The 24,824-nt window shown below is 51.5% G+C and overlaps 1 protein-coding gene across 2 annotated transcripts in view; it reads left to right on the top strand.

Annotated features, from left to right (window-relative positions):
- Positions 1 to 19,794, top strand: part of PTPN6 (protein tyrosine phosphatase non-receptor type 6) — an 80,820-nt gene extending 61,026 nt beyond the window's left edge. For both annotated transcript variants that reach the window (XM_075612646.1, XM_075612647.1), the window contains exons 14-16: positions 11,898 to 11,977; positions 17,537 to 17,664; positions 19,640 to 19,794. In XM_075612646.1, the coding sequence (XP_075468761.1) occupies positions 11,898 to 11,977; positions 17,537 to 17,657 (201 nt within the window). In that variant the 3' untranslated portion in view covers positions 17,658 to 17,664; positions 19,640 to 19,794. The remainder of the gene's footprint in view (positions 1 to 11,897; positions 11,978 to 17,536; positions 17,665 to 19,639) is intronic.
- The last annotated feature ends 5,030 nt before the right edge of the window (positions 19,795 to 24,824 follow it).

Here is a 24,824-nt window from a genome sequence, read left to right as displayed (position 1 = left end):
GAGGCGGGTGAGACAGTGAGCAGTAATAAAGGGATTACTGGGAGAGAGAGGCGGGTGAGACAGTGAGCAGTAATAAAGGGATTACTGGGGGAGAGAGAGGCGGGCGAGACAGTGAGCAGTAATAAAGGGATTACTGGGGGAGAGAGAGGCGGGTGACACAGTGAGCAGTAATAAAGGGATTACTGGGGGAGAGAGAGGCGGGTGACACAGTGAGCAGTAATAAAGGGATTACTGGGGGAGAGAGAGGCGGGTGAGACAGTGAGCAGTAATAAAGGGATTACTGGGGGAGAGAGAGGCGGGTGAGACAGTGAGCAGTAATAAAGGGATTACTGGGGGAGAGAGAGGCGGGTGAGACAGTGAGCAGTAATAAAGGGATTACTGGGGGAGAGAGAGGCGGGTGACACAGTGAGCAGTAATAAAGGGATTACTGGGGGAGAGAGGCGGGTGAGACAGTGAGCAGTAATAAAGGGATTACTGGGGGAGAGAGGTGGGTGAGACAGTGAGCAGTAATAAAGGGATTACTGGGGGAGAGAGGCGGGTGAGACAGTGAGCAGTAATAAAGGGATTACTGGGGGAGAGAGAGGCGGGTGAGACAGTGAGCAGTAATAAAGGGATTACTGGGGGAGAGAGGTGGGTGACACAGTGAGCAGTAATAAAGGGATTACTGGGGGAGAGAGGCGGGTGAGACAGTGAGCAGTAATAAAGGGATTACTGGGGGAGAGAGAGGTGGGTGACACAGTGAGCAGTAATAAAGGGATTACTGGGGGAGAGAGGCGGGTGAGACAGTGAGCAGTAATAAAGGGATTACTGGGGGAGAGAGGCGGGTGAGACAGTGAGCAGTAATAAAGGGATTACTGGGGGAGAGAGAGGCGGGTGAGACAGTGAGCAGTACTAAAGGGATTACTGGGGGAGAGAGAGGCGGGTGACACAGTGAGCAGTAATAAAGGGATTACTGGGGGAGAGAGGCGGGTGAGACAGTGAGCAGTAATAAAGGGATTACTGGGGGAGAGAGGTGGGTGAGACAGTGAGCAGTAATAAAGGGATTACTGGGGGAGAGAGGCGGGTGAGACAGTGAGCAGTAATAAAGGGATTACTGGGGGAGAGAGAGGCGGGTCAGACAGTGAGCAGTAATAAAGGGATTACTGGGGGAGAGAGGTGGGTGACACAGTGAGCAGTAATAAAGGGATTACTGGGGGAGAGAGGCGGGTGAGACAGTGAGCAGTAATAAAGGGATTACTGGGGGAGAGAGAGGTGGGTGACACAGTGAGCAGTAATAAAGGGATTACTGGGGGAGAGAGGCGGGTGAGACAGTGAGCAGTAATAAAGGGATTACTGGGGGAGAGAGGCGGGTGAGACAGTGAGCAGTAATAAAGGGATTACTGGGGGAGAGAGAGGCGGGTGAGACAGTGAGCAGTACTAAAGGGATTACTGGGGGAGAGAGAGGTGGGTGAGACAGTGAGCAGTAATAAAGGGATTACTGGGGGAGAGAGAGGTGGGTGACACAGTGAGCAGTAATAAAGGGATTACCGGGGGAGAGAGGTGGGTGAGACAGTGAGCAGTAATAAAGGGATTACCGGGGGAGAGAGGCGGGTGAGACAGTGAGCAGTAATAAAGGGATTACTCGGGGAGAGAGAGGCGGGTGAGACAGTGAGCAGTAATAAAGGGATTACTGGGGGAGAGAGAGGCGGGTGAGACAGTGAGCAGTAATAAAGGGATTACTGGGGGAGAGAGAGGCGGGTGACACAGTGAGCAGTAATAAAGGGATTACTGGGGGAGAGAGAGGCGGGTGAGACAGTGAGCAGTAATAAAGGGATTACTGGGGGAGAGAGGCGGGTGAGACAGTGAGCAGTAATAAAGGGATTACTGGGGGAGAGAGGTGGGTGAGACAGTGAGCAGTAATAAAGGGATTACTGGGGGAGAGAGGCGGGTGACACAGTGAGCAGTAATAAAGGGATTACCGGGGGAGAGAGGTGGGTGAGACAGTGAGCAGTAATAAAGGGATTACCGGGGAGAGAGGCGGGTGAGACAGTGAGCAGTAATAAAGGGATTACCGGGGGAGAGAGAGGCGGGTGAGACAGTGAGCAGTAATAAAGGGATTACTGGGGGAGAGAGAGGTGGGTGAGACAGTGAGCAGTAATAAAGGGATTACTGGGGGAGAGAGAGGCGGGTGACACAGTGAGCAGTAATAAAGGGATTACTGGGGGAGAGAGAGGCGGGTGACACAGTGAGCAGTAATAAAGGGATTACTGGGGGAGAGAGGCGGGTGACACAGTGAGCAGTAATAAAGGGATTACTGGGGGAGAGAGGCGGGTGACACAGTGAGCAGTAATAAAGGGATTACCGGGGGAGAGAGAGGCGGGTGACACAGTGAGCAGTAATAAAGGGATTACTGGGGGAGAGGCGGGTGAGACAGTGAGCAGTAATAAAGGGATTACTGGGGGAGAGAGAGGCGGGTGAGACAGTGAGCAGTAATAAAGGGATTACTGGGGGAGAGAGAGGCGGGTGACACAGTGAGCAGTAATAAAGGGATTACTGGGGGAGAGAGAGGCGGGTGACACAGTGAGCAGTAATAAAGGGATTACCGGGGGAGAGAGGCGGGTGAGACAGTGAGCAGTAATAAAGGGATTACCGGGGGAGAGAGAGGCGGGTGACACAGTGAGCAGTAATAAAGTGATTACCGGGGGAGAGAGAGGCGGGTGACACAGTGAGCAGTAATAAAGGGATTACTGGGGGAGAGAGAGGCGGGTGACACAGTGAGCAGTAATAAAGGGATTACTGGGGGAGAGAGAGGCGGGTGAGACAGTGAGCAGTAATAAAGGGATTACTGGGGGGGAGAGAGGCGGGTGAGACAGTGAGCAGTAATAAAGGGATTACCGGGGGAGAGAAAGGCGGGTGAGACAGTGAGCAGTAATAAAGGGATTACTGGGGGAGAGAGAGGCGGGTGAGACAGTGAGCAGTAATAAAGGGATTACTGGGGGAGAGAGAGGCGGGTGACACAGTGAGCAGTAATAAAGGGATTACTGGGGGAGAGAGAGGCGGGTGAGACAGTGAGCAGTAATAAAGGGATTACTGGGGGAGAGAGAGGCGGGTGAGACAGTGAGCAGTAATAAAGGGATTACTGGGGGAGAGAGAGGCGGGTGAGACAGTGAGCAGTAATAAAGGGATTACTGGGGGAGAGAGAGGCGGGTGACACAGTGAGCAGTAATAAAGGGATTACTGGGGGAGAGAGAGGCGGGTGACACAGTGAGCAGTAATAAAGGGATTACTGGGGGAGAGAGAGGCGGGTGACACAGTGAGCAGTAATAAAGGGATTACTGGGGGAGAGAGGCGGGTGAGACAGTGAGCAGTAATAAAGGGATTACCGGGGGAGAGAGGCGGGTGAGAGAGTGAGCAGTAATAAAGGGATTACCGGGGGAGAGAGAGGCGGGTGAGACAGTGAGCAGTAATAAAGGGATTACCGGGGGAGAGAGAGGTGGGTGAGACAGTGAGCAGTAATAAAGGGATTACTGGGGGAGAGAGAGGCGGGTGAGACAGTGAGCAGTAATAAAGGGATTACTGGGGGAGAGAGAGGTGGGTGAGACAGTGAGCAGTAATAAAGGGATTACCGGGGGAGAGAGAGGTGGGTGAGACAGTGAGCAGTAATAAAGGGATTACTGGGTGAGAGAGGCGGGTGACACAGAGATGAAGTAATAAAGGGATTACTGGGGGAGAGGCGGGTGAGACAGTGAGCAGTAATAAAGGGATTACTGGGGGAGAGAGAGGTGGGTGAGACAGTGAGCAGTAATAAAGGGATTACTGGGGGAGAGAGAGGTGGGTGAGACAGTGAGCAGTAATAAAGGGATTACTGGGGGAGAGAGAGGCGGGTGACACAGTGAGCAGTAATAAAGGGATTACTGGGGGAGAGAGAGGCGGGTGACACAGTGAGCAGTAATAAAGGGATTACTGGGGGAGAGAGGCGGGTGAGACAGTGAGCAGTAATAAAGGGATTACCGGGGGAGAGAGGCGGGTGAGACAGTGAGCAGTAATAAAGGGATTACCGGGGGAGAGAGGCGGGTGAGACAGTGAGCAGTAATAAAGGGATTACCGGGGGAGAGAGAGGCGGGTGAGACAGTGAGCAGTAATAAAGGGATTACTGGGGGAGAGAGAGGTGGGTGAGACAGTGAGCAGTAATAAAGGGATTACTGGGGGAGAGAGAGGTGGGTAAAACAGTGAGCAGTAATAAAGGGATTACTGGGGGAGAGAGAGGTGGGTGAGACAGTGAGCAGTAATAAAGGGATTACTGGGTGAGAGAGGCGGGTGACACAGAGATGAAGTAATAAAGGGATTACTGGGGGAGAGGCGGGTGAGACAGTGAGCAGTAATAAAGGGATTACTGGGGGAGAGAGAGGTGGGTGAGACAGTGAGCAGTAATAAAGGGATTACTGGGGGAGAGAGAGGCGGGTGACACAGTGAGCAGTAATAAAGGGATTACTGGGGGAGAGAGGTGGGTGACACAGTGAGCAGTAATAAAGGGATTACTGGGGGAGAGAGAGGCGGGTGAGACAGTGAGCAGTAATAAAGGGATTACTGGGAGAGAGAGGCGGGTGAGACAGTGAGCAGTAATAAAGGGATTACTGGGGGAGAGAGAGGCGGGTGAGACAGTGAGCAGTAATAAAGGGATTACTGGGGGAGAGAGAGGCGGGTGACACAGTGAGCAGTAATAAAGGGATTACTGGGGGAGAGAGAGGCGGGTGACACAGTGAGCAGTAATAAAGGGATTACTGGGGGAGAGAGAGGCGGGTGAGACAGTGAGCAGTAATAAAGGGATTACTGGGGGGAGAGAGAGGCGGGTGAGACAGTGAGCAGTAATAAAGGGATTACTGGGGGAGAGAGAGGCGGGTGAGACAGTGAGCAGTAATAAAGGGATTACTGGGGGAGAGAGAGGCGGGTGACACAGTGAGCAGTAATAAAGGGATTACTGGGGGAGAGAGGCGGGTGAGACAGTGAGCAGTAATAAAGGGATTACTGGGGGAGAGAGGTGGGTGAGACAGTGAGCAGTAATAAAGGGATTACTGGGGGAGAGAGGCGGGTGAGACAGTGAGCAGTAATAAAGGGATTACTGGGGGAGAGAGAGGCGGGTGAGACAGTGAGCAGTAATAAAGGGATTACTGGGGGAGAGAGGTGGGTGACACAGTGAGCAGTAATAAAGGGATTACTGGGGGAGAGAGGCGGGTGAGACAGTGAGCAGTAATAAAGGGATTACTGGGGGAGAGAGAGGTGGGTGACACAGTGAGCAGTAATAAAGGGATTACTGGGGGAGAGAGGCGGGTGAGACAGTGAGCAGTAATAAAGGGATTACTGGGGGAGAGAGGCGGGTGAGACAGTGAGCAGTAATAAAGGGATTACTGGGGGAGAGAGAGGCGGGTGAGACAGTGAGCAGTACTAAAGGGATTACTGGGGGAGAGAGAGGTGGGTGAGACAGTGAGCAGTAATAAAGGGATTACTGGGGGAGAGAGAGGTGGGTGACACAGTGAGCAGTAATAAAGGGATTACCGGGGGAGAGAGGTGGGTGAGACAGTGAGCAGTAATAAAGGGATTACTCGGGGAGAGAGAGGCGGGTGAGACAGTGAGCAGTAATAAAGGGATTACTGGGGGAGAGAGAGGCGGGTGAGACAGTGAGCAGTAATAAAGGGATTACTGGGGGAGAGAGAGGCGGGTGACACAGTGAGCAGTAATAAAGGGATTACTGGGGGAGAGAGAGGCGGGTGAGACAGTGAGCAGTAATAAAGGGATTACTGGGGGAGAGAGGCGGGTGAGACAGTGAGCAGTAATAAAGGGATTACTGGGGGAGAGAGGTGGGTGAGACAGTGAGCAGTAATAAAGGGATTACTGGGGGAGAGAGGCGGGTGACACAGTGAGCAGTAATAAAGGGATTACCGGGGGAGAGAGGTGGGTGAGACAGTGAGCAGTAATAAAGGGATTACCGGGGAGAGAGGCGGGTGAGACAGTGAGCAGTAATAAAGGGATTACCGGGGGAGAGAGAGGCGGGTGAGACAGTGAGCAGTAATAAAGGGATTACTGGGGGAGAGAGAGGTGGGTGAGACAGTGAGCAGTAATAAAGGGATTACTGGGGGAGAGAGAGGCGGGTGACACAGTGAGCAGTAATAAAGGGATTACTGGGGGAGAGAGAGGCGGGTGACACAGTGAGCAGTAATAAAGGGATTACTGGGGGAGAGAGGCGGGTGACACAGTGAGCAGTAATAAAGGGATTACTGGGGGAGAGAGGCGGGTGACACAGTGAGCAGTAATAAAGGGATTACCGGGGGAGAGAGAGGCGGGTGACACAGTAAGCAGTAATAAAGGGATTACTGGGGGAGAGGCGGGTGAGACAGTGAGCAGTAATAAAGGGATTACTGGGGGAGAGAGAGGCGGGTGAGACAGTGAGCAGTAATAAAGGGATTACTGGGGGGGAGAGAGGCGGGTGACACAGTGAGCAGTAATAAAGGGATTACTGGGGGAGAGAGAGGCGGGTGACACAGTGAGCAGTAATAAAGGGATTACCGGGGGAGAGAGGCGGGTGAGACAGTGAGCAGTAATAAAGGGATTACCGGGGGAGAGAGAGGCGGGTGACACAGTGAGCAGTAATAAAGTGATTACCGGGGGAGAGAGAGGCGGGTGACACAGTGAGCAGTAATAAAGGGATTACTGGGGGAGAGAGAGGCGGGTGACACAGTGAGCAGTAATAAAGGGATTACTGGGGGAGAGAGAGGCGGGTGAGACAGTGAGCAGTAATAAAGGGATTACTGGGGGGGAGAGAGGCGGGTGAGACAGTGAGCAGTAATAAAGGGATTACCGGGGGAGAGAAAGGCGGGTGAGACAGTGAGCAGTAATAAAGGGATTACTGGGGGAGAGAGAGGCGGGTGAGACAGTGAGCAGTAATAAAGGGATTACTGGGGGAGAGAGAGGCGGGTGACACAGTGAGCAGTAATAAAGGGATTACTGGGGGAGAGAGAGGCGGGTGAGACAGTGAGCAGTAATAAAGGGATTACTGGGGGAGAGAGAGGCGGGTGAGACAGTGAGCAGTAATAAAGGGATTACTGGGGGAGAGAGAGGCGGGTGAGACAGTGAGCAGTAATAAAGGGATTACTGGGGGAGAGAGACGCGGGTGACACAGTGAGCAGTAATAAAGGGATTACTGGGGGAGAGAGGCGGGTGAGACAGTGAGCAGTAATAAAGGGATTACCGGGGGAGAGAGGCGGGTGAGAGAGTGAGCAGTAATAAAGGGATTACTGGGGGAGAGGCGGGTGAGACAGTGAGCAGTAATAAAGGGATTACTGGGGGAGAGAGGCGGGTGAGACAGTGAGCAGTAATAAAGGGATTACTGGGGGAGAGAGGCGGGTGACACAGTGAGCAGTAATAAAGGGATTACTGGGGGAGAGAGAGGCGGGTGACACAGTGAGCAGTAATAAAGGGATTACTGGGGGAGAGAGGCGGGTGAGACAGTGAGCAGTAATAAAGGGATTACCGGGGGAGAGAGGCGGGTGAGAGAGTGAGCAGTAATAAAGGGATTACCGGGGGAGAGAGAGGCGGGTGAGACAGTGAGCAGTAATAAAGGGATTACCGGGGGAGAGAGAGGTGGGTGAGACAGTGAGCAGTAATAAAGGGATTACCGGGGGAGAGAGAGGTGGGTGAGACAGTGAGCAGTAATAAAGGGATTACTGGGGGAGAGAGAGGTGGGTGAGACAGTGAGCAGTAATAAAGGGATTACTGGGGGAGAGAGAGGCGGGTGACACAGTGAGCAGTAATAAAGGGATTACTGGGGGAGAGAGAGGCGGGTGACACAGTGAGCAGTAATAAAGGGATTACTGGGGGAGAGAGGCGGGTGAGACAGTGAGCAGTAATAAAGGGATTACCGGGGGAGAGAGGCGGGTGAGACAGTGAGCAGTAATAAAGGGATTACTGGGGGAGAGAGAGGTGGGTGAGACAGTGAGCAGTAATAAAGGGATTACTGGGGGAGAGAGGCGGGTGACACAGAGATGAAGTAATAAAGGGATTACTGGGGGAGAGGCGGGTGAGACAGTGAGCAGTAATAAAGGGATTACTGGGGGAGAGAGAGGTGGGTGAGACAGTGAGCAGTAATAAAGGGATTACTGGGGGAGAGAGAGGCGGGTGACACAGTGAGCAGTAATAAAGGGATTACTGGGGGAGAGAGGTGGGTGACACAGTGAGCAGTAATAAAGGGATTACTGGGGGAGAGAGAGGCGGGTGAGACAGTGAGCAGTAATAAAGGGATTACTGGGAGAGAGAGGCGGGTGAGACAGTGAGCAGTAATAAAGGGATTACTGGGGGAGAGAGAGGCGGGTGAGACAGTGAGCAGTAATAAAGGGATTACTGGGGGAGAGAGAGGCGGGTGAGACAGTGAGCAGTAATAAAGGGATTACTGGGGGAGAGAGAGGCGGGTGACACAGTGAGCAGTAATAAAGGGATTACTGGGGGAGAGAGGCGGGTGAGACAGTGAGCAGTAATAAAGGGATTACCGGGGGAGAGAGGCGGGTGAGACAGTGAGCAGTAATAAAGGGATTACCGGGGGAGAGAGAGGCGGGTGAGACAGTGAGCAGTAATAAAGGGATTACTGGGGGAGAGAGAGGTGGGTGAGACAGTGAGCAGTAATAAAGGGATTACTGGGGGAGAGAGAGGTGGGTGAGACAGTGAGCAGTAATAAAGGGATTACTGGGGGAGAGAGAGGTGGGTGAGACAGTGAGCAGTAATAAAGGGATTACTGGGGGAGAGAGGCGGGTGACACAGTGAGCAGTAATAAAGGGATTACTGGGGGAGAGGCGGGTGAGACAGTGAGCAGTAATAAAGGGATTACTGGGGGAGAGAGAGGTGGGTGAGACAGTGAGCAGTAATAAAGGGATTACTGGGGGAGAGAGAGGCGGGTGACACAGTGAGCAGTAATAAAGGGATTACTGGGGGAGAGAGGTGGGTGACACAGTGAGCAGTAATAAAGGGATTACTGGGGGAGAGAGAGGCGGGTGAGACAGTGAGCAGTTATAAAGGGATTACTGGGAGAGAGAGGCGGGTGAGACAGTGAGCAGTAATAAAGGGATTACTGGGGGAGAGAGAGGCGGGTGAGACAGTGAGCAGTAATAAAGGGATTACTGGGGGAGAGGCGGGTGAGACAGTGAGCAGTAATAAAGGGATTACTGGGGGAGAGGCGGGTGAGACAGTGAGCAGTAATAAAGGGATTACCGGGGGAGAGAGGTGGGTGAGACAGTGAGCAGTAATAAAGGGATTACTGGGGGAGAGAGGCGGGTGACACAGTGAGCAGTAATAAAGGGATTACTGGGGGAGAGAGAGGCGGGTGAGACAGTGAGCAGTAATAAAGGGATTACTGGGGGAGAGAGGCGGGTGACACAGTGAGCAGTAATAAAGGGATTACTGGGGGAGAGAGGCGGGTGACACAGTGAGCAGTAATAAAGGGATTACTGGGGGAGAGAGAGGCGGGTGAGACAGTGAGCAGTAATAAAGGGATTACTGGGGGAGAGAGAGGCGGGTGACACAGTGAGCAGTAATAAAGGGATTACTGGGGGAGAGGCGGGTGACACAGTGAGCAGTAATAAAGGGATTACTGGGGGAGAGAGGCTTGTGACACAGTGAGCAGTAATAAAGGGATTACTGGGGGAGAGAGAGGCGGGTGACACAGTGAGCAGTAATAAAGGGATTACTGGGGGAGAGAGGCGGGTGACACAGTGAGCAGTAATAAAGGGATTACTGGGGGAGAGAGGCGGGTGACACAGTGAGCAGTAATAAAGGGATTACTGGGGGAGAGAGAGGCGGGTGACACAGTGAGCAGTAATAAAGGGATTACTGGGGGAGAGAGGCGGGTGACACAGTGAGCAGTAATAAAGGGATTACTGGGGGAGAGAGGCGGGTGGCACAGTGAGCAGTAATAAAGGGATTACTGGGGGAGAGAGGCGGGTGACACAGTGAGCAGTAATAAAGGGATTACTGGGGGAGAGAGGCGGGTGAGACAGTGAGCAGTAATAAAGGGATTACTGGGGGAGAGAGGCGGGTGACACAGTGAGCAGTAATAAAGGGATTACTGGGGGAGAGAGAGGCGGGTGAGACAGTGAGCAGTAATAAAGGGATTACTGGGGGAGAGAGAGGCGGGTGACACAGTGAGCAGTAATAAAGGGATTACTGGGGGAGAGAGGCGGGTGACACAGTGAGCAGTAATAAAGGGATTACTGGGGGAGAGAGGCGGGTGAGACAGTGAGCAGTAATAAAGGGATTACTGGGGGAGAGAGAGGTGGGTGACACAGTGAGCAGTAATAAAGGGATTACTGGGGGAGAGAGGCGGGTGACACAGTGAGCAGTAATAAAGGGATTACTGGGGGAGAGAGGCGGGTGACACAGTGAGCAGTAATTAAGGGATTACTGGGGGAGAGAGAGGCGGGTGACACAGTGAGCAGTAATAAAGGGATTACTGGGGGAGAGAGGTGGGTGACACAGTGAGCAGTAATAAAGGGATTACTGGGGGAGAGAGGCGGGTGACACAGTGAGCAGTAATAAAGGGATTACTGGGGGAGAGAGGTGGGTGACACAGTGAGCAGTAATAAAGGGATTACTGGGGGAGAGAGAGGCGGGTGACACAGTGAGCAGTAATAAAGGGATTACTGGGGGAGAGAGGTGGGTGACACAGTGAGCAGTAATAAAGGGATTACTGGGGGAGAGAGGTGGGTGACACAGTGAGCAGTAATAAAGGGATTACTGGGGGAGAGAGGCGGGTGACACAGTGAGCAGTAATAAAGGGATTACTGGGGGAGAGAGAGGCGGGTGACACAGTGAGCAGTAATAAAGGGATTACTGGGGGAGAGAGGCGGGTGAGACAGTGAGCAGTAATAAAGGGATTACTGGGGGAGAGAGGCGGGTGACACAGTGAGCAGTAATAAAGGGATTACTGGGGGAGAGAGAGGCGGGTGAGACAGTGAGCAGTAATAAAGGGATTACTGGGGGAGAGAGAGGCGGGTGACACAGTGAGCAGTAATAAAGGGATTACTGGGGGAGAGAGGCGGGTGACACAGTGAGCAGTAATAAAGGGATTACTGGGGGAGAGAGGCGGGTGAGACAGTGAGCAGTAATAAAGGGATTACTGGGGGAGAGAGAGGTGGGTGACACAGTGAGCAGTAATAAAGGGATTACTGGGGGAGAGAGGCGGGTGACACAGTGAGCAGTAATAAAGGGATTACTGGGGGAGAGAGGCGGGTGACACAGTGAGCAGTAATTAAGGGATTACTGGGGGAGAGAGAGGCGGGTGACACAGTGAGCAGTAATAAAGGGATTACTGGGGGAGAGAGGTGGGTGACACAGTGAGCAGTAATAAAGGGATTACTGGGGGAGAGAGGCGGGTGACACAGTGAGCAGTAATAAAGGGATTACTGGGGGAGAGAGGTGGGTGACACAGTGAGCAGTAATAAAGGGATTACTGGGGGAGAGAGAGGCGGGTGACACAGTGAGCAGTAATAAAGGGATTACTGGGGGAGAGAGGTGGGTGACACAGTGAGCAGTAATAAAGGGATTACTGGGGGAGAGAGGTGGGTGACACAGTGAGCAGTAATAAAGGGATTACTGGGGGAGAGAGGCGGGTGACACAGTGAGCAGTAATAAAGGGATTACTGGGGGAGAGAGAGGCGGGTGACACAGTGAGCAGTAATAAAGGGATTACTGGGGGAGAGAGGTGGGTGACACAGTGAGCAGTAATAAAGGGATTACTGGGGGAGAGAGGCGGGTGACACAGTAATGAGCAGGGTGAGCAGTAATAAAGGAGGCGTTGGTCACGGTGGGGAGTGTGAGGATAGTGTGGGAACCTGCGATCACACTACAGCACTCGAGCCCTTCCAACTCTTCCCTTGCAGAGCACAAAGGCGACCGAATCCGAGTACGGGAACCTTGGACTCTCGGCCTCCAAGAAGAAAGTGTCCGGAAGCCTCTCAAAGTGAGACCCGGGGCCTGTGTCCGGCACTGGGCCTGGTTTACAGTTGGCTAATGTCAGTGGAGCTGTAACACAAACTCACTGCGCAGGCGCTGAATGGCGGGATTGTGCCTCGTCAGGACGAGTCCCCGATTGTGGGGCACATTTACATAATGACTCGACAGGTGGAGGCGCAGCTGTGATTAATGTATTTAAATGGGCTCAATGTGCATATACGGACATTAAGCTGCACCTGTCTTACGTTACCAGCCAATACAGCGCTGGCATAGCAGCTGTGCTTAAGAGCCCTTCTAAGGCCGAGTCCCCGCTGGCGCTGAGCGCGCTTACCTAATGTGCATCATCACATGCACGCTCACGCTGTGCACACGCGGGCACACACGCTGGGCACACACGCGCTGGGCACACACGCGCTGGGCACACGCGCTGGGCACACGCGCTGGGCACACACGCGCTGGGCACACACGCGCTGGGCACACACGCGCTGGGCACACACGCGCTGGGCACACGCGCTGGGCACACACGCGCTGGGCACACACGCGCTGGGCACACACCCGCTGGGCACAAACATGCTGGGCAAACACACGCTGGGCACACGCGCTGGGCACACGCGCTGGGCACACACGTGCGTGCACACACACGCTGGGCACACGCGCTGGGCACACACACGCTGGGCACACGCTGGGCACACACGCTGGGCACACACGCTTGGGTATACAAAAATAATGTAACTTTCCAGCGTGCCCAATTTGCCCGCAATGCCCCCCCCCCACGCGCGCTTCAGAAATAGCTGGGACACCCGGCGCTCAGGGTTGGAGAGCTGGTGACGTCACCGCTCAAGCACGAGCGCGGTCAGCGCTAGCGGGGCTGCAGCTTTAATTGCGCGCCAACAGGGAACAGGTGCAACGTTTGCTTCACTAAGAACGCCGCATGTGCAAAGTGTTGTATTGGAAGCTATGGCCGCAACTGCCGCTTTGTCCGTACGCCGGCGCTTCCCGGCGCTACCCGGCGCTTCAGGGAGCAAAAAAGCAGACAACCCTGCAGAACAGGAACCAACTCCTGTGCTCAAGGGCCACCAACAGATATTCCTGCTTCAGCACAAGTGGCTCAGATATAGCCACCTGCGCTGAAGCAGGGATATCCTGAAAACCTGACCTGTTGGTGGCCCTTGAGCACAGGAGTTGGCCGCCCCTGCCCTAGAAGAATAAATCCTTAGCACCGATGTCCGCGCCGTTACGCCTGTCATTTTCCGTCTCCGCCGCATTGAGGTTGCAGATCTCGCTTCTGCTCTGCAGACTGAAGGGAGGCCTCCCCCCACCCCCCAAACGTCACAGGCCCCCCCAAACGTCACAGGCCCCCCCAAACGTCACAGGCCGCCCCCAAACGTCACACTTTCTGGGCGTGTTCTCATTCCCTGTCATTACTCGGCACAATCGCACATACGTACGACTGCGCAAGGCTTTCAAATCACACAGAGCAAAATGGCGCCAATCTAAGGCTTCATTAAGAACGGTCGTTTGTGACCCTGTTGCGCCTTACGCAAAATTGGGGGTAACGTCCTGAAATAGCGATGGCCGTCTCCAACAACGATATTTCTGCAACTACATAAAAAGTCTAAATAAAGCCCAATGTGTCTGTTCGTCTCCCTCCCTCCATCTCTCTCTCTCTCTCTCTCTCCATCTCTCTCTCCCCATCTCCCTCCCTCCATCTCTCTCTCTCCATCTCCCTCCCTCTATCTCATATTAATTAAACTGCAATAGTGCTAATGGGGGCACCCTTGAAGTCAACAGGAGTTTCTGTGGGATAGTGCCCCGTTCTATCACAGTTTAATGACTAACCCCCTCTGTCCATCAGAGACGATTTCAATTCCTTTAACTTGACCTGAGTTTTCCTAGAAGACTTCTAACAAGAGCACCCAGCATTGGCCATACTGTATATACACCTGTTCTTGCCTGTCTGGGACTTGGGGGCTGTGTGTACGCCTGTTCTTGCCTGTCCTGGGGCTGCGTGTACGCCTGTTCTTGCCTGTCCTGGGGCTGTGTATACACCTGTTCCTGCCTGTCCTGGGGCTGTGTGTACGCCTGTTCTTGCCGGTCCTGGGGCTGTGTGTACGCCTGTTCCTGCCTGTCCTGGGGCTGTGTGTACGCCTGTTCTTGCCTGTCCTGGGGCTGTGTGTATGCCTGTTCTGGGGCATAGGGGCCGTGTGTGTATAACTGTTCTTGCCTGTCTGGCGGTTAGGGGCCGCGTGTACACCTGTTCTTGCCTGTCTGGCGGTTAGGGGCCGCGTGTACACCTGTTCTTGCCTGTCTGGCGGTTAGGGGCCGCGTGTACGCCTGTTCTTGCCTGTCTGGTGGTTAGGGGCCGTGTGTACGCCTGTTCTTGCCTGTCTGGCGGTTAGGGGCCATGTGTACGCCTGTTCTTGCCTGTCTGGCGGTTAGGGGCCGTGTGTACGCCTGTTCTTGTCTGTATGGCCGTGTGCACGCCTGTTCTTGTCTGTCTGGCAGTGTGTACACCTGTTCTTGCCTGTCTGGCGGTTAGGGGCGGTGTGTACGCCTGTTCTTGCCTGTCTGGCAGTGTGTACGCCTGTTCTTGCCTGGTTGGCGGTTAGGGGCCATGTGTACGCCTGTTCTTGTCTGTCTGGCAGTGTGCACGCCTGTTCTTGTCTGTCTGGCAGTGTGTACGCCTGTTCTTGCCTGGTTGGCGGTTAGGGGCCATGTGTACGCCTGTTCTTGTCTGTCTGGCAGTGTGTACGCCTGTTCTTGTCTGTCTGGCAGTGTGTACACCTTTTCTTGCCTGTCTGGCGGTTAGGGGCCGTGTGTACACTTGTTCTTGCCTGTCTGGCGGTTAGGGGCCGTGTGTACACCTGTTCTTGCCTGTCTGGCGGTTAGGGGCCGTGTGTACACCTGTTCTTGTCTGTATGGAAGTGTGTACACCTGTTCTTGCCTGTCTGGCAGTGTGTACGCCTGTTCTTGCCTGTCTGGCGGTTAGGGGCCGTGTGTACGCCTGTTCTTGCCTGTCTGGCGGTTAGGGGCTGTGTGTACGCCTGTTCTTGTCTGTCTGGCAGTGTGTACGCCTGTTCTTGCCTGTCTGGCAGTGTGTACGCCTGTTCTTGCCTGTCTGGCAGTGTGTACGCCTGTTCTTGCCTGCCTGGCGGTTAGGGGCCGTGTGTACACCTGTTCTTGCCTGTCTGGCAGTGTGTACGCCTGTTCTTGCCTGTCTGGCGGTTAGGGGCCGTGTGTATGCCTGCTCTTGTCTGTCTGGCAGTGTGTACGCCTGTTCTTGTCTGTCTGGCAGTGTGTACGCCTGTTCTTGCCTGTCTGGCAGTGTGTACGCCTGTTCTTGCCTGTCTGGCAGTGTGTACGCCTGTTCTTGCCTGTCTGGCGGTTAGGGGCCGTGTGTACACCTGTTCTTGCCTGTCTGGCGGTTAGGGGCCGTGTGTACACCTGTTCTTGCCTGTCTGGCAGTGTGTACGCCTGTTCTTGCCTGTCTGGCGGTTAGGGGCCGTGTGTACACCTGTTCTTGCCTGTCTGGCGGTTAGGGGCCGTGTGTACACCTGTTCTTGCCTGTCTGGCAGTGTGTACGCCTGTTCTTGCCTGTCTGGCGGTTAGGGGCCGTGTGTACACCTGTTCTTGCCTGTCTGGCGGTTAGGGGCCGTGTGCACGCCTGTTCTTGTCTGTCTGGCAGTATGTACGCCTGTTCTTGCCTGTCTGGCGGTTAGGGGCCGTGTGTACGCCTGTTCTTGTCTGTCTGGCAGTGTGTACGCCTGTTCTTGTCTGTCTGGCAGTGTGTACGCCTGTTCTTGCCTGTCTGGCAGTGTGTACGCCTGTTCTTGCCTGTCTGGCGGTTAGGGGCCGTGTGTACACCTGTTCTTGCCTGTCTGGCGGTTAGGGGCCGTGTGTACACCTGTTCTTGCCTGTCTGGCAGTGTGTACGCCTGTTCTTGCCTGTCTGGCGGTTAGGGGCCGTGTGTACACCTGTTCTTGCCTGTCTGGCGGTTAGGGGCCGTGTGCACGCCTGTTCTTGTCTGTCTGGCAGTATGTACGCCTGTTCTTGCCTGTCTGGCGGTTAGGGGCCGTGTGTACGCCTGTTCTTGTCTGTCTGGCAGTGTGTACGCCTGTTCTTGCCTGTCTGGCAGTGTGTACGCCTGTTCTTGCCTGCCTGGCGGTTAGGGGCCGTGTGTACACCTGTTCTTGCCTGTCTGGCAGTGTGTACGCCTGTTCTTGCCTGTCTGGCGGTTAGGGGCCGTGTGTATGCCTGCTCTTGTCTGTCTGGCAGTGTGTACGCCTGTTCTTGTCTGTCTGGCAGTGTGTACGCCTGTTCTTGCCTGTCTGGCAGTGTGTACGCCTGTTCTTGCCTGTCTGGCAGTGTGTACGCCTGTTCTTGCCTGTCTGGCAGTGTGTACGCCTGTTCTTGCCTGTCTGGCGGTTAGGGGCCGTGTGTACACCTGTTCTTGCCTGTCTGGCGGTTAGGGGCCGTGTGTACACCTGTTCTTGCCTGTCTGGCAGTGTGTACGCCTGTTCTTGCCTGTCTGGCGGTTAGGGGCCGTGTGTACACCTGTTCTTGCCTGTCTGGCGGTTAGGGGCCGTGTGCACGCCTGTTCTTGTCTGTCTGGCAGTATGTACGCCTGTTCTTGCCTGTCTGGCGGTTAGGGGCCGTGTGTACGCCTGTTCTTGTCTGTCTGGCAGTGTGTACGCCTGTTCTTGTCTGTCTGGGAGTGTGTACGCCTGTTCTTGCCTGTCTGGCAGTGTGTACGCCTATTCTTGCCTGTCTGGCGGTTAGGGGCCGTGTGTACACCTGTTCTTGCCTGTCTGGCGGTTAGGGGCCGTGTGTACACCTGTTCTTGCCTGTCTGGCAGTGTGTACGCCTGTTCTTGCCTGTCTGGCGGTTAGGGGCCGTGTGTACACCTGTTCTTGCCTGTCTGGCGGTTAGGGGCCGTGTGCACGCCTGTTCTTGTCTGTCTGGCAGTATGTACGCCTGTTCTTGCCTGTCTGGCGGTTAGGGGCCGTGTGTACGCCTGTTCTTGTCTGTCTGGCAGTGTGTACGCCTGTTCTTGTCTGTCTGGCAGTGTGTACGCCTGTTCTTGCCTGTCTGGCAGTGTGTACGCCTGTTCTTGCCTGTCTGGCGGTTAGGGGCCGTGTGTACACCTGTTCTTGCCTGTCTGGCAGTGTGTACGCCTGTTCTTGTCTGTCTGGCAGTGTGTACGCCTGTTCTTGCCTGTCTGGCAGTGTGTACGCCTGTTCTTGCCTGTCTGGCGGTTAGGGGCCGTGTGTACACCTGTTCTTGCCTGTCTGGCGGTTAGGGGCCGTGTGCACGCCTGTTCTTGTCTGTCTGGCAGTATGTACGCCTGTTCTTGCCTGTCTGGCGGTTAGGGGCCGTGTGTACGCCTGTTCTTGTCTGTCTGGCAGTGTGTACGCCTGTTCTTGTCTGTCTGGCAGTGTGTACGCCTGTTCTTGCCTGTCTGGCAGTGTGTACGCCTGTTCTTGCCTGTCTGGCGGTTAGGGGCCGTGTGTACGCCTGTTCTACCCTGGCGGTTAAGGACGTCTCATATGTTCCCGTTGTCTCGCAGGCCTCCAAACGAAGGGACGATATATGAAAATCTGGACACCGGGAAAGGAAAGAAAGAGAAAGTGAACAAGAAAACATCCTCTGAGCGCGAGAAACCGAGATCATCCATCAAGAAAAAGTGATTGCAAGGTGAGAGCTGCCGTCATGCACCCCCCCCCCCCCCAAACTGCGTGTGCGGTTGAGGATATGGGGGGTTGGGGTTAAATCTGCATTAAGGGAGAATAATAACTGGGTGCTGTAGCTAGAGACCGGGTTTGGATGCTGTTGGCTTACAAATGCAAACATTGTGCACAAACATTGCAGGCGTGAGGCACGCGTGTGCCAGACATGTGTCTCCATCAACTTCTTATCATCATAAGAGACGCAGCCAATTCCTTTAGAATTTATGTATGAACGCGACGCACACATAAGGAACCGTGTGCTAAATAAGAACATGAATAAAGACATGTCAAATATATACACATTATAGTCTCTCCCCCGTCTGTCACTTACTACCAGCTCCCGCCCTGAGCTCTTACCTCCTTTTTCTATCCCTTTGGTTCTCACACTTTGTTGCTTAAAATGTTATTTTTTCTTCCTTTCTCTTCTGTGTTTAGTTTCTCTTCCTCGTTTCTTGCACTCTAACCCATGCCCTCAGCCACTCCCGTTTTGACTATTGTAACCTTCTGGTGTCCGGCCTTCAGGCCTCACAATTTTCTCCATTACAATCCCTCCTACACGCTGCAGCTAGAATCACTTTCCTCTCCTAAATCTGTCTCTGCTTCTCTCCGGCTGAAATCCCTCTTTGCTTCTCTCCGGCTGAAATCCCTCTCTTTGCTTCTCTCCAACTGAAACCCCTCTCTCTGCTTCTTTCCGGCTGAAATCCCTCTCTGCTTCTCTCCGGCTGAAATCCCTCTCTTTGCTTCTCTCCGGCTGAAATCCCTCTCTGCTTCTCTCCGGCTGAAATCCCTCTCTCTGCTCCTCTCCGGCTGAAATCCCTCTCTGCTTCTCTCCGGCTGAAATCCCTCTCTTTGCTTCTCTCCGGCTGAAATCCCTCTCTTTGCTTCTCTCCGGCTGAAATCCCTCTCTGCTTCTCTCCGGCTGAAATCCCTCTCTCTGCTTCTCTCCGGCTGAAATCCCTCTCTCTGCTTCTCTCCGGCTGAAATCCCTCTCTGCTTCTCTCCGGCTGAAATCCCTCTCTTTGCTTCTCTCCGGCTGAAATCCCTCTCTGCTTCTCTCCGGCTGAAATCCCTCTCTCTGCTTCTCTCCGGCTGAAATCCCTCTCTGCTTCTCTCTTCGGCTGAAATTCCTCTCTCTGCTTCTCTCCGGCTGAAATCCCTCTTTGCTTCTCTCAGGCTGAAATCCCTCTCTCTGCTTCTCTCCGGCTGAAATCCCTCTCTCTGCTTCTCTCTCCGGCTGAAATCCCTCTCTTTGCTTCTCTCCGGCTGAAATCCCTCTTTGCTTCTCTCCGGCTGAAATCCCCCTCTGCTTCTCTCCGGCTGAAATCCCTCTCTCTGCTTCTCTCCGGCTGAAATCCCTCTCTCTGCTTCTCTCTCCGGCTGAAATCCCTCTCTCTGCTTCTCTCCGGCTGAAATCCCTCTCTCTGCTTCTCTCCGGCTGAAATCCATCTCTTTGCTTCCCATCAAGTCCAGTATTACTTCAAAAGTCTTTTTCCCCCAAGGCCATACACTCCACTGCCCCTCCTTATAGCTCAGTCCTATTTCCTCACTATACACCGGCTCACGGGTTTCTTCCGTATAGAACTTGTGCCTCAAGCCGTTTCCCACCTAAAACCCCTCTCACTTTGTGCCCCCAAATGCAAATTCCCTTCAATATAGGTCAGTCTTAAAACTCACCTCTAAAAAAACATCTCAGTGGCTCCAATATACTTACCCCTACTATACACACTTACCATAACACCCGTCTCCTGTCTCTGAAAGTTCTCTCCCTTATCACTTAGATTGTAAGCTCTTCGGGCCAGGGACTCTTTTTCCTAATGTTTACAGGTGTTTTCAAGCGCTTATTCCCACAATGTATTACATCTTGTTATGACGGCTGTGACGCGCTATGCAGATGGATGGCGCGCTGCGCACACACTTATTCTCTCCCTTTCCCTTCCTTGCAGACCTCACCCCGTGCAGCCACGCTGCTGGTGGAACCTGGGCAGTATTTCTTCAGCTTCTGTCACACTTTGTTATAACCCGTCCCCCTGCTCTTTATCTTAAAGTGCTTAATTACAGCTCATTTAATAAATGATGCATGTCACAGTGTGACCACAAACTGGAGGCTGTGTGTCTTTTCTTTTACTGTACCTAGATTGTGTAACGGGGATAATGTAATAGTCTAATACACACCGTGACCACAAGGTGTCACTATCACTGCCTGATGCCCATAGGCATACCTACTGTATAGTGAAAAAGGTGTTTGGTCTGAGGAAAGGACAGTAGGTCCTGAAACGTCACTGTGCTCACTGGCTCCGATGTGTTACATAGTTGATGAGGTTGAAAAAAGATGTACGTCCATCAAGTTCAACCTATGCTAAATTAGACAACAGATACTTTATCATATATCTATACTTACTTGTTGACCCAGTGGAAGGCAAACAAAAAAACCCCAGTGTCACGTCATCCAATGATATCTCATAAGGGGAAAAATAAATTCCTTCCTGACTCCAAGAATTGGCAATCGGATTAATCCCTGGATCAACATCCTTCCCATGTTTACTTATTTGGTATATCCCTGTATACCTTTCCCAACTAAAAAGATGTCCAACCTTTTTTTGAACAAATCTATTGTATCTGCCATCACAGTCTCCATGGGTAATGAATTCCACATTTTAACTGCCCTTACTGTAAAGAACCATTTCCTTTGTTGCTGGTGAAATTTCCTTTCCTCCAACCTTAAGGGATGGCCCTGAGTCCTTTGTACTGCCCGTGGGATGAATCGTTCTTTTGAAAGCTCCTTGTATTGTCCCTGAATATATTTGTATATAGTTATCATATCCCCTCTTAGACGACTCTTTTCTAATGTAAATAAATCTAATTTAGCTAGTCTCTCCTCATAAGTTAGATTGTCCATCCCCTTTATTAATTTGGTGGCTCTTCTCTGCACTCTCTCTAGTTCCATAATGTCTTTTCTTAGGATTGGTGCCCAAAATTGTACTCCATATTCAAGGTGTGCTTGTAAAAGGTGTGCTTTGTAAAGGGGCATAATTATGTTTACTTCCCTTCCATCCATTGCCCGTTTGATGCAAGATAAGATCTTGTTTGCCTTTGCAGCTACTGCATGACATTGGGCACTATTGCTAAGCCTGTCTACAAGCACTCCTAAATCCTTCTCTATCAAGGATTCCCTCAATTTATCCCCATTTCATTTGTAATTTGCCTTTTTATTCTTGCATCTCAAATGCATAACCTTACATTTATCTGTATTAAACCTCATTTGCCATTTACCTGCCCACGTTTCCAGTCTCTCCAAGTCCTTCTGAAGAGAAATTACATCCTGCTCTGATTCTATTACCTTACACAATTTAGTATAATCAGCAAAGACGCTCTCGATGCCAACCTCAAGGTCATTAATAAACAAGTTAAAAAGCAGGGGTCCCTGTACCGATCCTTGAGGTACTCCACTCACGACTTTAGCCCAACCTGAAAAAGTTCCATTTATGACAACCCTCTGTCTGTCCTTTAACCAGTTTTCAATCCAGGTGCATATATTATTACTGAGACCAACATTCTTTATTTTGTACACCAACCTCTAAATTCCTACTTACCTCCTCAAAAAAACAAATAAGGTTAGTTTGGCATAAACTATCCTTCATAAATCCATGCTGACTATTACTAATAACTTTGTTTGCCATTAGGTATTCCTGAATATTATCCCGTATTAAACCTTCAAGTAGTTTCCCCACTATTGAAGTCAGGCTTATAGGTCTGTAATTCCCCGGTTGTGATCTAGCTCCCTTTTTAAATATAGGCACCAAATCTGCTTCACGCCAATCTTGTGGTACTGAGCCTGTGGAAATTAAATATAATGGTTTGGCTATTACTGAGCTTAACTCCTTGAGAACTCTTGGATGTATACCATCGGGGCCAGGTGCCTTATTAACTTTCATTTTTTCTATTCGCTTATGAACTTCTTCCCCAGTTAACCAATTGCTCATTAATATGGAGGTTGTGGCTTCCTCCTGTGGCACTACTATTGAACTTGATTCTTCCCTGGTAAACACAGAGGCAAAGAATTGGTTTAATACCTCAGCTTTTTCCTTATCTCCAATAATCTGCCTACCTATCTCACACTGAATGGGTCCTATATTTTCTTTTCTAATTTTTTTGTTATTAAAGGTACTTAAATAACATTTTAGGGTTGACCTTACTTTCTATTGCAATCCTTTTTTCATTATCCATTTTTGATAATTTGATTGCCCTTTTGCAATTTTTGTTACATTCCTTATAATTCTGATATGATGTCTCTGTCCCTTCTGACTTAAAGAATCTAAACGCCTTCCTCCTCTTGTCCATTTCCTCCCCTACCTGTTTATTTAGCCACATTGGTTTTGACTTATTTCTTTTATACTTATTACCCAAGGGTATACACTGATAAGTGTGCTATTCTAACAATGTTTTAAAGACTGACCATTTTTCTCTGCAAAAACATCCCATTGTATTACTTGTTGATTAGCCCTCAGTTGATTAAAATCTGCCTTTCTAAAGTTTAAAGTCTTTGTTGAACCCAAGTAATCTGTTTTTTGATCATTTATTTCAAAAGAGACCATGTTATGATCACTGTTACCCAAATGTTCCAGGACTTCAATATTTGTTATTACTTCTACATTGTTTGATATGATCAAATCCTGTACTGCCCCTCTCCTGGTTGGTTCCTCAATAATTGTCTTTAAGCACCCCCAAAAACCTGTTTCCTTTTGTTGTAATGCTAATCTCATTGCCCCAGTCTAGGTCTGGATAATTAAAATCCCCCATTATGCAAACATGACCCAGTTTTGATGCCTTCTCCATTTGCAAAAGTATTTTAGCTTCCTCAATCTCACAGATATTTGGTGGTTTTATAGCATATTCCCACAAACTATATTGAATACAAATAGAAGTTGTTTGGACTCTATCCTAGTCTATTATGTGTGCTTCTTCTAACCTACCTTTTATACCTACTGTATAGGGAATAGATCACTGACCGATACTTAGGGAACATTCCCAGACTCTCCGGTCTCGGGAAATAAATTAGCTGCACCCATTTTGTTTCACAAGTTGTTTTTTATAATAAAGTTCACAGACTCACAGAATGAATGTGTCCCCTTCTTCTGCCCTGGGAGAGAATCTCACCTCCCAGCCCGAGATCACACGCCCATCAGGTACCAGGGTATCAGACTCTCACCCTGACAGGGAGGAGGGGTGGGGGAAAGGGAGGGACAGGCGGCATTGGTCGGTTTCAGGTCCTCACTTCTTTGCTCTTTCAAAGACGAGGCTGTCACTGCAGAGAGAGACGCGAGAGTGAGGAGACAGAGCGAATGCATGCAGCGGCGAGAGGGAGACGCAAGAGAGAGGGAGACGCAAGAGAGAGAGGGAGACGCAAGAGAGAGACGCACACGCAGGGGGCAGAGAAAGAGGGCGCACAATTAGAGAAACAGTGTCTCACCTTCCTCTGCAGAGTCCACATGGTCCCACATTCCAGGTGACAGAAGCAGCGAGGAAAGAGACACAGCAATAATTAGGAACAGGGACACAGTACAGAGGCGGAGCTGTGTGCCTGCATGAACCACCTAGTCTGGCCATTCTCCAATCAGCTGTAAAAACTTTGACCCCATGTGATCCCCGGCTTTCTTCCTCGTTTAGAATATCCCCCCGTCTATCCCAGGCATGTCCGATTTCCCTTACAGTATTAGCCCCTACCACCTCTGCTGGGAGACTATTCCACTGACCCACCACCCTTTCTGTAAAGAAATCCTTCCTCACATTCCCCCGGAACCTCCTGCTTCAGCACACGAGCTCTTGTTCCAACACCTCTCTGAAATATGCTTCCCTCCTTTATTAAAACCCATTATGTAATAAATGTTTCTATGGATACCCCCCTCTCCGCCAGGCGGCGCATATTAAAAGGGCCTTCAGTCTTCCCGGGGGTCTTATCGTGTAGCTCAGGGGAACTCACCTCCAGTCCTCAAGCCCCATCAACAGGTCAGGTTTTCAGGATATCCCAGCTTCAGCACAGGGACTAATTGAACCACGAGCTGAAGCAGGGATATCCTGAAAACCTGACCCGTTGGGGGCTATTGAGGACTGGAGTTAATCCCGCCTTCTGCCTTTGGGCTTAGATACAGGATGAAATGGTACCGTGTTAGTCCGTAGCGAAGACAGAACGTAAGGTAGAAGTGATACCTTGAATGGCCAACTAGTGGTTATAGAGTGCAAGCTTCCAGGACAACTAACGTCCCTTCTTCAGGCAGAGGATTTACAAAATAAACACAAATAACATGTGCAGGTTATGCAAGGAAGGGATATTCAGATGTAAATTAGTGGGGGACAATAAGTCACTCCGCAATGTAAAAACTTAGATTGTAAGCTCTTCGGGGCAGAGACTCCTTTTCCTATTGGTGCTTTTAATAATATATATTAGGTCACGTGTATTACGGCTGTGATGCGCTATGTACACGGAGGGCGCTATATAGATACACGGTACATACAAATACAACTGGGCCAGCAATTAGAATGGAGGTGTGGCATGTCTGGGAACACGGGGCAGCAATACGACAAAAGCGCCATGTAGATGGCTGAGGAATTAGTGTGTGAGGTGTCTGGGATACGAGAGCAGGAAAACCGCACACAGCACAGTTGCATTAAAGGGAAGATACAATGAATGTATATAGAATGACACATGAATCCTACTCCACTTAGGTCCTGTATGTAATGTATCACAAGTCTACATAAGTTACATTCCCATGTTTCCCTTCTGTGTTCGGAAATTCCCCTCAGTGACGGTTACGTTAATGGTGCTCAATATTATTGGGGTTACAGAAGTGTCGCCCTACGGGTGAGTGATGTGGTGGTGGTGCATGTTCATCCTTTCCCCTTATAAAACTCCTCATTAGGGAATTGTGTGCCCGTTACCGGGTATACAGCATTGTGTGCATGTTACCGGGTATACAGCATTGTGTGCCCGTTACCGGGTATACAGCATTGTGTGCCCGTTACCGGGTATACAGCATTGTGTGCATGTTACCGGGTATACAGCATTGTGTGCCCGTTACCGGGTATACAGCATTGTGTGCCCGTTACCGGGTATACAGCATTGTGTGCCCGTTA

Source organism: Ascaphus truei, chromosome 8, assembly GCF_040206685.1.
Source record: "Ascaphus truei isolate aAscTru1 chromosome 8, aAscTru1.hap1, whole genome shotgun sequence".
Lineage (NCBI taxonomy): Eukaryota > Metazoa > Chordata > Amphibia > Anura > Ascaphidae > Ascaphus > Ascaphus truei.
Note: the sequence above shows the minus strand (reverse complement) of the source record. Positions and strands in the feature narration are given on the sequence as shown.